This window comes from Accipiter gentilis, chromosome 10, assembly GCF_929443795.1.
Source record: "Accipiter gentilis chromosome 10, bAccGen1.1, whole genome shotgun sequence".
Taxonomy (NCBI): domain Eukaryota; kingdom Metazoa; phylum Chordata; class Aves; order Accipitriformes; family Accipitridae; genus Astur; species Astur gentilis.
This window is the reverse complement of record NC_064889.1, coordinates 35,435,589-35,454,065: the sequence shown is the minus strand read 5'-3', so window position 1 is coordinate 35,454,065 and position 18,477 is coordinate 35,435,589. Positions and strand designations below refer to the sequence as shown.

The 18,477-nt window shown below is 41.8% G+C and overlaps 1 protein-coding gene across 1 annotated transcript in view; it reads right to left on the bottom strand.

Annotated features, from left to right (window-relative positions):
* Positions 1-18,191, bottom strand: part of HLF (HLF transcription factor, PAR bZIP family member) — a 37,284-nt gene extending 19,093 nt beyond the window's left edge. Inside the window, exons 1-2 of the mRNA XM_049811801.1 lie at positions 17,864-18,191; positions 16,138-16,473 (exon numbers count right to left, since the gene is read on the bottom strand). Of these exons, the coding sequence (XP_049667758.1) occupies positions 16,138-16,473; positions 17,864-17,969 (442 nt within the window). The 5' untranslated portion in view covers positions 17,970-18,191. The remainder of the gene's footprint in view (positions 1-16,137; positions 16,474-17,863) is intronic.
* Between the last annotated feature and the right edge of the window lie 286 nt (positions 18,192-18,477).

The window sequence follows — 18,477 nt, the reverse complement described above, 5'->3', positions numbered from 1 at the left end:
ACATACCACACAATTCACACCCAGCTTAGATGATGCCCATCCATCGCACACAACACACTGTTCAACTTGCGTACCTCACCCGCTTAACCTGCGGCCTGGAAGAAGCATCTACTGAAGCAGAAGTCTCAAGCCATCTTTACGTGTTTCAGAAGGTTTGTCCTAGCTGCTAGGGATGAGGTGGCCATTTGGTTTTGCAGCTCCCTTGCTCAGTAACCCCAAGAATTTGGCTCTACCTCCTTTGCCTCCATTTTGCTGCCTGGGTAAGGTCTCTGAGGACTCAAGGCACAAGCAAAACTCAATCAAATCCTGATGAAGGAAAGACTATTGAATTTTTGTTATTAACATGCATTCCAACTCATGCACTCACAGATCATCCTTTAAAAGAATACAAAAACCAATGTGGAACAGTAGTAAATATTCAGTTACACCCTCAGGCTACTCAAGAAACGAAAGCAAGCCCTATCTATAGTCAAAGGTTATTGCACAGACCGCTCAGCTGTTAGCACAGCTCAGACCACCAGATAAAGCTCTGCCACAGCCACAGCCTAGGGTGGTGACTATTTATATCTGCTTCTTCGTAAGCATTTCCAGTCACTTTCAAAACAATCAATGCAGTCACCAAATTACACTTCATTTCTACGAAGACAGGTCCTGGGCAGATGGAAATCCACCTGTGTGGATCTAATCTGTGGCCAAGAACTGTATCTTGTGTACCTGGTTAAAGGCTATGTACACAATTAAGATACCAAATGGCCCTTCAATTCTTTCAATTACTTTGCAGGCTTCATTTCAGTGCCCCAACACTTGACAGTTATTCTTTAGCTCAATTTCCTAGAGAAATGAGTTTTGTGCAATCATGCTGTGCACATGACTGTCTAGTTTCCTCCCAACAACTTTTGAAACTGTTGGCCAATTTCAAACAAATTTGGCAGAGAGGTATCCACATGTATTACTAACAAACTTTGTGAAAACAACGTAAATGAAAGAGGCTCTTAACTCCCTGGCTGCAGGAAGGCTGCAGGAGCCTCATTACACATCAGAGAACCCACAGAGATTTTGCTGCTCATGGAACCTATTCCTTGGGCAGCTAGTAGGAAAGAAAAAAGAAAGTATCCACCAAGTTATTATTTGTTACAGCAGGCACGAAAGTCACTTAATCCTCTTGTTCTCTATTGGAATTGAGAATATCTTTTCACCTTATCCCACCCACTCATTTACTATTTCCAGTAATCACAAGCAAAATTATTTGTTTGACAACTGCGCTGTTACTTGACAATCTCCTAAATTCCATGCAGACGCATCTGGTATTGATAGCCATTAAAACAATCATGCACATGTCCTGTCTTAAAAATCAATGTAGAAGACAGTCAGATGTGGACAACCCAGCTGTCTGGTATCATCTGAGCATTTATTTATTCTTATAATATGTAGTGGAAACCAAAGCTCTACTAGAAAGATCTTTTTTATATTATTCACAGCACTTATGCAAGCAATTTAAGTCTTTCAACCAAGACACAGTAGGAGTGTTTGGGAATCAACAAATTTGCTCTGGCAGCAACGAAACATTCATTATTGGCTTTGGAGTGGGGAGGGGTTTGGTTGGAGGAGGGAATTTTTCTTTTTTTTTTTTTAAGATTTTATTAAAATGCAAGACAAAAAGCTAGGTGAGGGGTGCTGGGTAGGACTCATAGCTAAGAATCAGAGTACTCTAGATTCATGCTGGAAACTGCATGCCTCTGCTCACTTGAGGGATACATACTAACACACAGATCAGTATTTGCAAGATCAGAGGTCCCATCTAACCCCCTTCCTTCTTACTCTCACTGCTGTTATTTCAGTGTTACAAACATCCACAATTACTGAGGATTGGGGAAGCATGGGTTAAACCTAGCAAGAGAAACACCTTTCCTCTTTCTGCTTAACTGGATAATTGGTTAGCAGGAACCTGCTTGATGAGTTTCAGCAGCTCCTAGAGATCAGGCCGGACTGTTTCTGAGAGCAGCTAAAGCTGCCGACTGTATAAACATCTTTAAGCCGACCAACAGGGTACCCCCTTCGCTAAGGTGGGAGTTTTTGACAACTAAAATTTCCAGAAGGCAATGAAGCAGTTTGTATACTAACTATCCATCCAAACCCAGTAAGAGCAGGGACCTGAAGCATTTTAGGCAGAATATTTTATAGATGTTATATACATAAAATTATCTTATGGTCAGAATAAATAGACGATTTAAAAAAATAAAGTAAATGAAGAAAGACTAAATAATTCTCACTGCAATGGAGAGAGCATAACAGTAAGATTCAAATGAATAAATAACAGGTTCTGTCCTAGTAATTTAAGGGACTAAGAAAATTCTAGTCCTGAAGATTCATGTGACAAATCAAGAGGCTTCACTGGATCTGTAAAATCCTCTGGATTTATTACTTGATACCGTTTATCTATACTGCAAAGATTTTACTCAAGTAATTAGTGATTTTGAGTCCCGTTGGCTAAAAAGAAAGTACACAAGGGTTGATTTTCACATAGGGATTATCTTGTGCTATACCAGATGTGTGTGCAAGCACGTGAGGGTTTTTTTTAAAAAAAACAAAAAAAACAACCCCTGGTAAAATCTTGCTGTAAATTCAAACCAGTCACAAGGCTATAGTCACCAAAGCAGCACCTATAGCAATCAGTGCAAAATACTGGAAAACATTTACTTAGCACTGTCCATATTATCATCTTCATTTCTATTTATTCACCTTGATGTTTCAATTAACTAAACACTGCAACTGATAAATGGACATTTATACACGCTGAGTTTTAACATTAAGAACCAAGCCCGCCCTTCGTGAAGCTCTGTCAGTCGACACCAGCTGAGAATCTCGCCACGGGGTTCTTTCTCCCAGGTTCTTTTCTCTCTGAGGATGTAGTAAAGACTAAGAGAAGGCAACTGTAAATTTGTATCCTGAAGAACAACGTACAGATTTGGGGAAAAGTATTTCAGCTTTTGCCACTATTGATCTACTCAGACACAGCTCGAAGTGTCTGATAAAGGTATCACAAAAACAGACTTCCAGGCTCAGTACTATCCATATAAAACAAACCAACAAAACCCTGCCACATTGAGAGCTGTTGCTTCGTAAAATAACAGGAACTGCTCCTCAAACACTACTGCTTGCAATCATGTTTTGTACCCCCTCCCCAAGTGTTCTTTTTTAACTATTTTTTCATACAAGGGTGCCCTTAGAGATGTTGGGGTTTCAAACCCAGAGCCAACTTTCCAAAACATGCTGTATTTTGAAAAGCCCATTTTTGTTTCACAGAGAAATAAATGAGTTTGCATCATAAAGCCTTTATCCCCCCAAACCCAAAGCCTCCCATACAGTTAAAAATCAAATCCAGCTTTATTTTCCTGCATGAGTCAGGCTGCATGCAAACAGCTTCAGAGGAAGGCAAGCTTGGGGTGGAGAATAGAACTGAAGTAAGAAATCCAGAGAGGGATACTTCTTCTAACAGCACACTCCTATTTCCCCAAGACATTTGCTAATATTTTCATTTTAAAACTAGAGGAAAGCCACCCCCTTCCCCCCAAAATAAGTTTTAAATATTGTAAAGACACACAAGGACACACTTCATTATTTTAACAATTATTGCTATTTTCAGAGCTCCAGCACAGCTACTTCCTTCCATAATTGGACTTCAATCAAACCCTAGTGAAGCTTTTGATCTTGGAAAGAGTAACAACATAGCTCTGTTATCAGCACATAGGGGGCAAAGAGTAGGACATCCAGAATTTTTCAATAAAAGAAAGTTAATTGCTTTGACTTATATTTATCAAAGGTCATGGCTACAAGTTCTGAGTGCACATATGTAACGGTGCACACTGAGAAATCTTTTATAGAGTGGGATTATACTATCTGTGTGCATTTAAAAAAAAAAAAAAGAAGAAAAAAGCAGCAAAACAATGCTAGATTACTATCCAAATATACCCCAGTGGATGTCCTGCCAAATAGCAAATATGTGGCTGTAAGCTCCAAACTGAAATAAAAGCTTGGCCAGCAGCCCAGAGCTTCACTGTATTTTGCTCAGCTAGCCATAGTCTGGCAGAACAGAGTGAACACATTCTCAGCCACGTGATAAAGCAGCCCGTCGGGCCAAGCTGATTTCCTTGTGTTGGTTAAATGTGATCTTCAGACTGTACACACCAGCGGCTTTGGGAAAACGTGAGAAAGTGGGAAACAACAAGCCACGGGCTATAAACTGAAGGGCAGCAAAAAAATTACTCCGAGAGTTTGCTTAAATGCTAGCGTTGCCAGTGCTGTATTTTAACAAGGCCTTAACTGGCCTCATAGGGCTGAGGACATTTGGCAAGGGTGCTGAGCACTAGGCATTCACCTGGATTTCGATAGGAGTTACACACCATCAGCTCCTTCAGGGATGCAGACGCTGAAAGGACCTGACTCTGAAAAAGCACTGTAAATTCTTAATTGTAGAGGATTATGAGAACTTCCCATCAGTGGCTCAAAAATGCAAAACTCTGAATGACTTCAGGTTCCACACTCAGGAGAATCAGAGGTGCTTAGGTCTCTCAGGATGGGGCCCAATACAGGAAGGGTATGACTCTGACGGTGGTATACATCCCCTATGGTTCAGATTTTGCTGACACTACTTAAATAGCCACCAAGTAGCACTACTGAACACAGAGAAACATTAAGTGAGATAGAATTTGGCCAAAGGATTCGATGTGAAAAACATGCAGGGTCTAATGGGATAAAAGCTGCCCTGATGATAAGGTTTATTTTGATAGTAGTGATAATAATGGTTTTAAATAACCGACTTAGGAAGAGACAAACAATATCCCTGGCCAGCATCAGAGGTGCACGTGATTCGTGAGAGCATGTTACATGTGGAAGCAGAAAGAAAAGCCTCCGAAGTACATCCCTGCTACAGATAAGAGCAACTCAGATGAAACAGTCATGAGAGTACATAAGAAAGGAGCGATTTGTTTACTTTCTAACAGAAATAAATTGATAACCTAGACACGTGCAGCAACTGGTGAAATCAGAGACACACACGAGTTGACAATTACACCTCCAGTTCTTTCCTTCTATTTGGCTAATGATTTTTCTTCACGTGTTCAGAGCAGCTTCCAGACAGAGACTACCACAATTTTCAACAATTACTTCAACCATGTCGCACTAAGAAAATTGAACAGATAAGTTTGGAAAAGTGTTTCTTAAACCTGGTGATGAGTCCAGTCCAATAGAAAGATCAGCCGTTCTGAGAACAGCCACATGATTACAGATGCAGGAACATCAGGTCTCAAAGTCTGGACAATCCATGCCCTCAATTTCTAAGTGCCAAGACACCAACAGCTAAGGTGTTTCAAGTAGACACCCAAACCACAGCTGTCCAACTTTTGTAACTGAAGGCTTGTGGTTTAACCTCCTCAAAAGGTGAATGTGCAGGTTAACTTTAAATTTGCTGCACCCTTTCCTAATTCTCTCATTTAAGTATACAGCTGAGCGATGCAGGTGTTCACAAGGTCAGCCTCCTGCTCCATTTTACTCAACTTGTGTTGCTCTCAAAAAAAGGCTCGATTACCAGACTACTACCACTTCAGAAAAAGCTTCCTCTAATGAGCAAGCCCCCTTGTTTTTTGCCTATGTGAATTACAGTAAGGCATTGTAACAACATATGGCTAAGGGACATGACACAATCTTGATATCTGACCTACTAACCTTATCTGTTATTTATGCTCTTCTCTTCCACAAGAAATAATCTTCACTACAGGCAGGGAAATTAATTCCTTATTTTTCAATGTACATGTATTGATACAGAGGGCAGGCCCCTAGACAGTTGGCGACAAAGGCCATATTATGGTCAGTCCCTTGTGACTAACCAGCTTGGATACCTGTGGTCCCTGGAGAAGTCTGGAAATCAAGAGTGGAAATTAAACAATGGTGCCCTAAGGTATTTGTAGTTTCAATCCCCAAAGTCTGAACACTCTTTACTAGCCTTCAGAGCAGTGATCACCCAGCTCAACAGGGCTCTGATTCTGGCCACCTTTCTTTAGCTGTCTAGTTGCAGTCAGTCATTACTCCACCCTCACTCTGCAGCAAGCAAAGAGAATTGCTAGGCCAGCATATAAAATGGATACACCAAATTAAATTCTCTCAGTATGTACGTAACACAAAAACCCCCAACCCATTGAGCAAATACATACTGCTGTGAAAATTTTACTTTGACATCAATATGCTGCTGTGGTGTACTTCAAACAATAGTGAACTCAGCACTTGCAGTTATTTCAGCTCTGTATCTGATTTTTTTACCCTTCTAAAGTTAAGCTCAAGGCAATGCCTTAGACACAGTTTAAAAAAAAAAAAAGCAGAGAAAAAAAATTGCAACATTTCCCAGTAAATTTTCTCCAACTTAATCCTGAGAAAGTAGGAAACTCTTGAGTGTCTTTTCATACAGCCGTTTTTTTTGGGGGGGGTTGTTTGTTGGGTTTTTGGTTTTTTTTGTTGTTTTTTTTTTTTTAAAAGACACTTCATATAGCATAGGCCACTGCCAGACCAAACGGGCTCTTGGGCCTCAGATAAGTGTTACCTTACCACAATAGGTATCGCAATGTCTTGATGCTGTGCTGGAAACAGAATGCAGGAACATGAAGAAGTTCTAACAAATTTGTAAATGCTCTAACAACTATGTGCGTTCAGAGGTAGAGGGAATGGGACACTAAGGGAGCAGAGGAGTCCACCCAGCAGCGCTGCATTATGCTGTGAGCGTGTTGTGTCATTACAGCTTTATCCTGACACACCCATATTTACAGCACACAATGTACTGTACAATTCACAATGCCAAGAAACTCAACATATCTAATCTGGCAGAAAAACAAAGTCATATCAGGTTAATCCAATTCTTAAATTGCACAACTTTGAAAAGCCAATAGGAAACAAATCTTCCCCTAGCTTGTGCTCCCCCCAGTCCTCCTCCCAACACACATACCCTGCCACGACCTACTTTTCCTCTTTGATCCCTCAACATTTTTAGCCCACTCTCACTCTCCGCTGTTTCTTATTCACTTCTAACCTACCTCCACCCCAGACCCCGGTGGCAGAGTGGAAAGTTACGCTGATTAGAGTGAGCTGTAAAAGGCAGCTTTGTGCGCAGCACCCCGGCCAAAATGCCCTGTGAAGAATGAATGGCAAGACGCATACACAAGGTCACTTGGACACTTGCCCACATGTGATACTGCAATAATTGTGATAAGATAACAGGCCTTAAGTTTGAAGTTGGCTGACTGCAAGGGAGTTTCAAACAAGACAGCAGAGCTGGGGTGCTTCTGCTGCACAAGAGGAACAGGATATAGCAAGGTTGCATAAAAGTTCAGAAAATTTTTTGGTAAAATAATTGTGCTTGACTTTGGAGAGGACCATCATCATTCCATTGACTGGGTTCAGCACTTTAAAGATCTTGCCTACAAACCTTATAGCTGGTTTTCCAACTTTTTAAATGAAAACTTGGAGTCTCATATAATCACAAGATTCCAGGAGCTGAGGATTTTAAAGGAAGAACAATGGTGGCAAAAAGTTTGACACCCACACCCCCAACACATGCTAAACCAATTAAAAGTGGTTTCTTGCAGAGTCATTTCACAAAGTGAACTGAAATCTAAAAGGGTGTCAACTTTCCCAGAAGCATTTCACACAGATCAGGTATTTTAAAGGTCTTGTGTAAATTCTCTGACATAGAAAATGCACATTTACATTACAGCTCTTCCTGCTCAGTAACATATTCCTGCCCTATCCACTCATCTATTTTCATGAAATTTTAGGAATGTAATTATTCTTTCAGAATCACAACTTTCTTGCCACATTCTGTTAAAATCAGCCAGTATGCTCAAAAATCACAAAGCAGGAACATGCAAAAGGCCACGCATACCTAGCATGACTGGATATGGTTTGTTTTCATAGCAAACCAGGCAAAAAAAAAATAATACCCCAACGCTCATCTATCACAGCAAGCAAGAGCTGCAAGAGTTACATACATAAGATGGCCAAATGCCCCACGCTGCAATGAGGGGCCGCAGCCGCAGGGATTACAGACGTCAGTAACATCTATATTTCCGCTATGCAGCACAAAGAGGGAACAGTGGTATGTCCGATTGCTGCAGGGTCCCTCAAATTAAGTCAGTTTAACCCTCTCTGTCTTGTTGAGGAATAGGATTTGGTTTTGAGTGCTTAGTTCCTACTTACAAAGCATTAGAAGCTAAGCACACAGCTGGTTTTTAACCAGACTTCTTGCTGGAGTACGACTCATTTCCAAATGTTGAAATAGCAAGTTTGTAAAGTGACTAAATTGCTTTAAGTCCCCTCCTGTTTCAATGCAGCCCTCTCGCTTTGAGCCTGTGTTTTATATTCTGCAGCCCTGAGTAATGTACTTCTTCCACAAGAAGGTTTAGTGCTAGTATTACAGTAATTTTGCTGTGCTAAAAATATTGATTGCTCTGTCAAATGTAGTGCTGCACTATTTTTTGTTGAGAAGTTTCACATTATTGTTCCTTCGGTTTTTCAAAATGCAATCTACAGTTTCCTTCCTTACCTCCTTAGAATCTCAAGTTCTAAGCAGTTAATAGTGGGACCGCATTTAATTTTTGTTTTGAGTGCTTTCATCTGTATCACGATTGCTAAGTTACCATGTCACCTCAAATATAGCAATGTCCATATACAAGAATTAAGTGGGGAGCCTTGCAAAACAATTTTTAAAAAAAATTTTAAGATCCAACCATTGCCACACAAAGTAATGAATCTTGCTATGGACGGAGAACCCCGTTCATTCATTTGTTTATTAAATTCAGGAGTACCAACCCGTTCTGTAATGAATTACTTAATCTTTGACCTATTGTCCACAGCCATGTTCCAGAACAAAGAATTTATAGCAAGCTGAGCTCCCTAAGGCTAATTGGAAAAGAACACTTTTTTTTTTAAAGCATTCTCCATCCTCAACAAATCTTTGCCAAACTATGTATTTTTGCCTCTCTGCTTATACACCTACATATCTAAGGATGACATTTTGTTACAGTTGAGTTACTGCTGTAGTTCACTCTAGCTTCTACTTGTAGTAAATGCATGCTAATACATTGCTCTGTTGGGTTCCTGTCAAGTTTTGTTTCAGTAACAATCTGGATTTTTATTCCAGTTAATAAGGACTTGAGTTTTCTAGGACCCTAACGTAATTTGGATTTTTTTATTTCCTCCTACAAACGGTCATACACCAAAACACAAGCAAAGAGCTTCAAGATCCTCAATGCCCATTTTCACTAAAAGGCAAGTAATATGAACAAGAGAATACTACCAGTAAGATGAAGAGCTAAAGCTGTTTCTCTCAAAGTTGAGCAGAAAACCCTGACGCAAGAGCATGCCACATCAGAGAAGCTAAGCAATGGTGTTGGACAGTATACAGTAAAAATCTGGGCCAAATTTAGCCCTGGCAAGATTTAGTTCAGAGAATGGGACAGGGAAGCATAACTGCACAACAGCTTCAAGTGAGTCAGAAACGTGAAAGGTTGAACAATAACTTGTATTAGTTTAAAACTTCATGGATAGCACCTCAGTTATGCAAAGCTGAAGTACTATGAAAAGCCCTAGCAGAAAAGGGGGGGGGGGGGGGGGGGGGGGAGAAAAACAAAGGGAAAAAAAATGAAAGAAAGAAATGTTGCAACACATGCTGCCTTACCTACCTGTGTTAGCTCTCCCCACATTAGCTCTGAAGCTTTCAGGACCAAATTCAGCTTTGTGATATAGACAGCTTCTTTAATGCCATTTGTTCACAGATAAAAAAAAGCAATACAAGCTACAATATCCGCTTGTCATGCATTCATTTTGACACAGTTGTGCATTTTACATTCACTTTCTCTACTAACTCATTATGTATAACTTACTCCATTAAATGGAGTAGACTTGAGGTTTAAGTAAATTTTTTTTTCACAGCTTTCATTATCTACTTAGCATAGAAGAGATCAAACCACAGTTTTTCTTGAATATAACTTCGTTGAAATACTCTTCTCTGATCAACCCAGTCTTCCGTGGAATTCAGACAAAATACTGAAAATATATTTTATTTCTTATGAAAGTGAGACTTCAAAAAAAGTAAACTTATGATCATGTTTGTGTGATACAAATACTAAATAGCTCCATAGTGTACTGCCAGCCAACTAAGCTTCTGCTTTCATAATGCTCTAAAGTACTCTTTACTGATGACAAGTACATCCTTTCATCCTGAGAAAACTCCACTGGCGCACTGAAAGCCGTTACCCCCCTTAAAAAAAAAATCCAGAAAGATGAATGACAAGAGAGTGAATGGTGACATTTTGCTGCTCCACCTAGGAGTTGATAGAGAGCAGTCAAAAGCTGCTTGCCTGCTGAGCAATACTGAAATCAGTAAGACCACATGAGGAGTAAAGTACTCATTGCTGAGATTAATTGGGCAGAATCTGGCCACTGCTAGCTCCCACAATTGCCAATTTGCTGTCATAGATTAATTGGGCAGAATCTGGCCACTGCTAGCTCCCACAATTGCCAATTTGCTGTCATATAAATACGTAAAGATTGAACATTTTAATGTGTTTCTTAGTAGCTTCACCTAATCAGATAATATCAATGTCTTCTTTGTATATACCTCCTGATGAGTTATGTATAATTATAACATATTGTTTTATGAAATACTTGAGGGTATACTTGCTTCTTAGGAAAAAACAAATAAATCTAATCACTGCACTAGAGAATCATTCAATCAAACACTCTCCAGTACACTTTGAGATGGGAAGCAAGTCTCCAAGAAAGACACTGTACTTCTAGGTAATTGCAGCAAGTTCAACACTTGGACATCCTTGAAATGTCTTTCTAAGGGGACAAACCCCCCCTACTTGTTCCCTCCGCATATCCTAACACTGGCCTTGCCTAAGTAGCTCTATCTGTGTGAAAAGCACTATTCTTGATGAGAACTTAAGAGTCAGGCCAGATATATTTTAAAAATATAGAGTAAACCCCAAGATATTTCATGCTGTTTACTGTTTGAACTCTGAATTCAACTTCAAGTTCTTTCATGCAGTCAAGTAATTATTTAACCAATAATCAACATTTAACGGTGAATATTAAAATTAGCTCTCTTGAAGGAGACACAGTGTTCTTGCTTCTAGCATTAACAAGGCTTGTGCGTTCAGCATTTTTTTCCCCTGTTATCATGTGACAGGCTATATTTAATATTTGCCTGAATAGATTTTGCATCTTCCTTTGATCCAGAAAGCAGTTCTGTGAGGCTTGTCTGCATGTTGCATCTCCCTTGCCGCGGCAGTCCAGAGCAAAGCTTTTCCATTTCACTGCAATTTCGGCATCGGCTGGTAATGGCAGGAGCACACAGCCGTGCGTGCGTGCCTGCTGCTCTAGCAAAAGCCATGCTGAGCAGGCTGCACAGGGGACTGCCACGTGCCTAAAGCACATGGTCATGCAGGCAACAGCCACCCAGAGCCTCACGTGAGAGTCAATGTGAAGAGCAGCTCTCGGTACCAGCATGCCTGACGGTTTAGCTGGTCATTCCCATGTTGTCACGTGGGAGACCAAAGGTCAGGAAATTCCCAGCTCCTCTTGATGCTGGAGGTAGAGTCCTTCGACTCTAAGAGAGGGGGCTCGCACTGTGGCTCATGCAACACCTAGTAACTGCTTGTAAACAATGATTAAAGCTTAGGAAAGGATTCCACACACAAGCTGGCTGCTGGGAATGCTGCCCTTCACACTACAAAGGCTGTACTGGAAGAGGAGGTCACGTTAAGAAACACAGGGGAAGGAAGACTGCAATAAAGGGAGTGCTGCACACACACCCTGTTGTGGGCTGCCCCCTCCACCAAGTCATCCCCAGGATGCAGTCGGGAGGCTGGATGGAGCAAGAACAAACCTCTCCTAGTTGGCTGCTCTGCCTACTGCAAACAACAGTTAAAAGAAAAAGCCAAAAAACACCCAATCACACCTACTGTCAATCATTACAGTTCAGTATCTATATAAGAAGTAAAAGGTAATGGATACTGCACTCTAGGTGAAGTATCTTGGCTGAATAAAGAAAACACAGCATTTAGTAAAATCTTTGTGTTCTTGGGGGTAAGAGGTATAAGTACACATCACATGGAAATAGTTTTCAGCTTTTTGATTAATGTACCCCTAAATCTTTTTTTTTTTTTAAAAAAACTGAAAGTGAGGACTTGTAGTTATTACACATAGGTGTATTTCTGCAGCACATTACAAAGCTTGTTTTTCTTTTTTTCTTTTCTAAAATAATCTTTGGCAGATCCTTTGCAAGCAGTCTAAGGCACCCAGCCATCCAGGCAACACGGACTAAAAACTACTGACACAGGAACGCAAAGAATGAGAGAGTTTTTTCAAAGCCTCCGACAGCCCTGTTCTCCTTAAGGAGCAGGGCAGTAACAATAAGCAGGTTATCCCTGTGTCAGCAGCATGCCCATGACATAGCCCTACATCCATGGCTTTGGTGGCAAACAGCAAATTCAGATACAAACAAAGTCCCAAAAACCTTCTAACCTGGGTCTTCCACCAGACTTAGCTGATGCTTCTGAACTCTTAATTCACTCCATTCAAACCCTTTACGGTAGCTGCCCCATTCACCCAAATAAGGGCTACACAGGGAAGAGAGCCAGGTAAAAGCAACCACCAACTAGTTACCTGCAAAATATGAACCTACCTTTACATACAAACAGCTACAAATACTCCAGATTTCCTTAAAGGACCCTGCAGTTAAATGGAAACATTCCACTGAAAAACTGGCAAAAGACAAAACAAGGTGTGCAACAGATGAAGAACCACGAAAACATGTTTGCAGTAACAGGTTACTTTAAAAGCTAACTGTATGAAACCTGCCTTTCTGAGGGAAACTACAGATTTCAACCAACTAACCAGCATCCAATACAGAGAGAGAAAATAAGTTTTAAGTGCATCTACATGTTACAGTGAATGGTCATTTGCAATGCTAAAATAAATGAAAATACTATTTTTTATTAAAAAAAAAATCAGTACTGAAAAAGAAATACATCAGATTCCAATCTTGCAACAGCCATTACCCTGTGTCCTTCCTCTTCAAAAGAAAACCAGTATTTGCCATATGTACATTCCCTGAACAGAAATTTATGGGAAAGTAGATGCTTGCTTTATTCTTTGCTATAGTCCAAAGAACAGATTATAAACTGGTGAGCCTAAACATTTATCCATCTACCAGACAATCTGAGCTGGAAATACAGATTTAAGTTAAATTTATAAAGGAACCTTTTTATTGTTGTTGCTATGTTTTTACCTTTACGGGGAAAAAAAAAAAAAAAAGAACAGTCAGGATTTTTGTAATGTCATGTTTACAATCAGGGTCAGCTCAGCTTTGCTGAGCCTGATGACACTTCTCAGTGAATGCCAATGCAGATTTCCAGATCTCTTCCAGAGATGGTATAAAATACATATTTGGGCAATACCATCAGCTTCTAAAGACAGATAAGGCTTATATTTCAACACACACACAAAATTAAATCTTCTTATACCACTCTTCTATAGACCCTCTATGTCCGAGATACATCATGTACGTACATGAGTCACATTCAGCGTTCCACGTGCCTGCGTACATCCTCCCCCATACACAGTACGTGCAGGTATAGGAGTTTTGACCAACTGCACGTGATACGCTGATGCTAAATGCTGCAGAGCCATTTAAAGTAAGGACTTAAGCAGTACAGGATTTGACCCTTCCTTCAGCCACAGTCCACACGCTCAAACAGGCTTCCATTGTAAGACAAAATTCAGAGGACACAGCAATGAAATATTTTTAGAAGAATTACTATCACCTAAAAAATTCAGTTTTCCTAAAAATAGTAAGATCATGTGGAACTGATTTTTATTGAAAATGTATATTTTTTACTATGTGGTTTTGGGTTTATTACAATAATAAAAATCACAACAGCCATGCATACCGGAATGGTAGCTCACACCAATTAGAACACCTTTCTTCATGTGACAGTTTAAAAAAATGTATTTTAAAAGTCTTAAGATATATTAAACAAAAGGCTCTATTATAATGACTTTAACATTTACCTCCACAATAACTTTCTTATTTCCAAGCAGCACATTTGCCTTGGCACTTCTATGACAACCTTAAATGCTCCTTTTTACATTCACTAAAAATTTATTTTTTAAAACATATACCGTCTTATTTTAAAACTTGCTCAAATGCTAAACTCCAAGATTATCTTCTCTTCAAAACAGATTGTCAAAGTAAGATTTTTAAACAACAGCACATAAAAATTTCAACAACCTGATGATAAACCAGACTACTGTCACTTAGGTCATAGTACCTACCTGTAATGGCAGGGAGGGGGGGAAGAAAATACTATTTTAAGAAATGGAACAGGGTCCCTTTTAAAAAACAGTTTAACAAAAAAATTATATTATTCTTAAGGCAAGATGGTGTAGGGAAAAAATACCTGCAAATTTAGATGTTTTATCCCACCCCAAGAGACATGAATTCTTTTAGAACAGTAAAAAAAGTACACAGTTTCTAGTGAGGAAAGTTTGTAACCCTGAGCTGCAGATGGCTCAGGAAACAAAAACCCCAAAATAATCAATGAGTTGAAAAGTCATGCGGACAGCTGATTACAAATAAATTCTGACAGGTGATCGTTAAAAGCCTGGCTCATAAGCAGGCTTCTCTGAAAAAAAAAGAATGAGGACAGATTATCTGCTTTTAATTTTATGTGTGCATATGCGACAGAAAATGGTGTAGCATATATGCACTATTTTTAAAAACTGGCTCAAAAAAGCAAGGATTTTTTATATTCTGCTCTTGCCAACTCAAAATATATTTTATCTTTGGGAACCCTTGTAAGTTACTAGTTAACTATGAAATGCCTTGAAAATGAAATATGAAACAAAGTCAAATCAACATAAAGTAAATGAAATCCACAACTAAACACACACTTGACCTGAGGCCAAAGAGTCTGTTGACAGGTTTGGAGTGTTTTGGGGAGTGTTTTCTTTTTAATGAGAAAGGAATGTTGCAGACTTGTAAGACTTTTCTATTTCATCCTGCTCCACAACTTTTGTCCTTCTATTTATTTATTCTGCCTCCTTATCAGATGATTCTGACAATGACTTCGCACGCTGAGCATGGCAAAGGATCAAGCAGAAGGGTGAGGAGTGGTTTCCTGCTCCCAAGAGCACACTTTGCTCTAGCAAACCTTGTGTGAGCAGAAGAGCACAATAAATAAAAGTCACCCTTGGTCATCTTTAAGAAAAAAAGGCAAAGCTCCACGTTTTCCAAGCTTCAATGTCGACACTATTCCACTGACTGTGATCTCAGCCATACTGGTGTCAAACCAGAGCAGTTATTCTGGATTCTTGCTAGTGTCTCTAAAGGGATGATTACAAGTGCTAATAAACTAATAGAAGATTTCCACTGACATCAAACAGGTTTGAATCATGCATTACAATCAGAACTTGGACTCCATGATGTTTTCTTTGCCTACACCTTAAGGTGACTATAGATGTAATTTATCAACTCAGGTCAGAGTTACACTCAGTTTATGCTAATTTAAGCAAGATTATAACGCAGTTCCAAAATTTAGTTCCTGCCCCATGTACTGTGGAGAACTTTTACCTTCTCAATAGAGAACAAGATTATGGCCAATATTTCAAATAGAAAGTATCGTCTTTAACTTCAAAATAATTGCCCACACCTGTGTTCTCACATCAAATATTGGCTAAAGGAATATTCTCTTTCAGAGTCCTTCTCCCTGTTCATTCAACACCATGGCATCTATGCACTACTATTCTGTTTGTGGTCTTTTTATTTGCTAATAGCTAGGCTATCAATGAAGAAAAAAGGTAGGTAGTTTCCTTGGAATTCCCACAGCTTCCTTACATAATTTAAACAAAAGCTCCTGTGGAGCAACTTGGCAATAACTAAAGCTATTATTTTTATTTTTTGGAGTGTGAGTAACTTGAATCATGTCAGCCCTCTCTAAGGTGCCTATCAACCATACAGGGAGAAGCAGTGATTTACACTAAAGGAGGGCTCATGCCAAAATCCATAGGAAGTTCTTAGGGCTGATTTACCTGGTCTGACCGGGCTCTGCATGCAGTTCTGCGACACCATGCCTGGATGGACTGAAGTAGAAGCCCTGCTGCTGAGGTCCATGACAGAAGGTGATGCTGAGGTAGCTTGCTGGAGACCTGACTGGTGTGGGCTATGCTCGTGCTGGTTTGGGCTGGGTGGAATGCCATTTTCTGAGAGGAATTCTTCCAGGTCCATGTATTCCAACTGGAAAGTGTCTCCATCGTATGGCAGTGTCTTGTCCCATAATGTTGGGCCCAAGAAAGCTGACTGAGGGACTGTGGTACTGGTGCTGTCATCGTCTAACTTCTTCTCTTTGTCTTTTTCTTTACCGAATGCTTAAACAAAACACATAATAAAGATATAAGAGCTGAGCAATTAAAATACCAGCTACTACTACTACTTCAATTATTTCTCCTGTACTCTCAGTTGTAAGAAACAAATACTCCCTTCATAAAAATAATTCCTTTCACGCAATCCATTTGGTAGAGAATTGAAGGGTCATGCCAACTGAGCATCTTTGCTGGATACAACCGTCTTTTTGAGATTTTCCTCTATTTTTAGTTAACAGTTCCACTGCATGCTTTGAATGTCAGCTTCAATAAGTACTCAAAAGACTTAAAAGTGAGTATGTAAGCGGAAGCAAACTGGAAGATATGAGGTATTCTGTTGAGAACAGTCTTAACCTAACATCCCCATAATTTATTATCCTCTCATAAAGTCCCAGTCTTGCTAGTCCTTACACAGGGACAGCAGTCTTCAAATTCAGTACTTCTTAACATTGTTGTAAGCTAGTAATGTACAACAGTGAAGTCTGACAGAGTATGTATTTTGATGTGCAAAAGAGCTTATGAAAAATTCAAAGGTAGAAGCAAAGCAAAAAAATAAAGTGATGCTTCCTACAGTATCCACCAATTTCAACACAAATTTTTGAAGGAAACACGCGATTTCTCTGTAAGATTTGCAAGAATCTGAACCAGTAAACCTTCCTGTCAACTACCGTTGTTTTTAACCACATGCAACAACCCCGGTGAAAAGCTGCAAGTCGCTTCGCAACAAAACTCAGAAACCTTGGCTCTTGCAAGACCTTTCACAAGTTTTTGTTTTCTAACGTGCATTTGATTCATTAGAAATACAAGGTGCAATTACGCCCGCGCTGCCTTAGCTTTCCAGAAAATTTGAAACTTTCTGTTAAAACGCCTTCCAGTTACACGGGGCCAGGTTTCACCGAGGGTGGTTATTAAGCGGCGGTGCAGGACGGAGCAGCCGTCGGACCTCGGCTCAGGCTGGGAGGGGGGGGCTCCGAGCCGCCACCCCCCAACACTTCACCCGAGGCAAATCGCGCCCTTTTAATTTATTTTTCCAGGCGGCCGGAGTCGGCCCCGCAGCGGCGATGGAAAAACCGAGCGCCTTCCGTTAGGTCAGGCCGACTGCGCCCACCGCGCACCGCCTAATGCCCTTACCGAAATCATCCCATTACTTAATCGCCTTGGGGGGCGGGGGGGGGGGGGTGAGGGTGGTGGTGGGAAGGAGGAGAGAGGAGGGAAAGCGAGGCAGCGGTCCCTGAGGTGACGGCAGGAGGGGGGGGGGGGGGGGCGCCATTTCGGGGCGCCTGCCCTCACCGGGCCGGGCTGTGAGGGGGCCCGCAGGCGCCGCGGAGGGGCAGAGCCGGCCCCCGGGGGGGGGTGGGGGGTGGGAGGCAGGGAGGGCTGCCCAGGGAAGCCTCACCGTCTTCGTGAGCGAGCGGCAGCTTGAGCGGGTTTTCCAGCAGGGACTTCAGCACCCCGTAGGTGGGAGGTAGGAAGGTGGGGTTCAGCGGGAGCGGCCGCGACATGGTGGGCTTTTCCCTCGGGGGCAGCTGCGCGGCAGCGGTTCCTTCCCCTTCCTCTCGCGGCGGCGGCGCACGCTACGAAGGGCGGTGAAACGGGCGCAGAGCCGAGCCGAGCCGAGCCGAGCCCCGCTGGCGAGGGGCGCCTGGAGGCCGCCGGAGCAGGGGAGCGGGAGAGGCCCCTCCGCCGCGCAGCTCCGCCGCCACCCGCGCCGCTCCCGCCGCCCGCTCTGCGCCGCGCGCCCCGGCCGCGCGCCCATGTGCAGGCGCTGCCGGCGCTGACGTCAGGCGCGGCGCGGCACCGCCATTGGAGCGGGGGGCGCGGCGGACGGTCCCGCCCCCCTCCCTCGTCCCGCCCCCGCCCCCGGCACGCGCGGCGGCCGTTACCCGCGCGGGGGCGGGAGGGAGGGAAGAGGTTTCGCCAGGCCCGGCCCGTGGATGTCGGCGGGGAGCGCGGCCGAGCCGTTCCCCCCCCCCGCCCGCCCGCGGGGAGCCGCGCCTGGCGAGGCCGAGG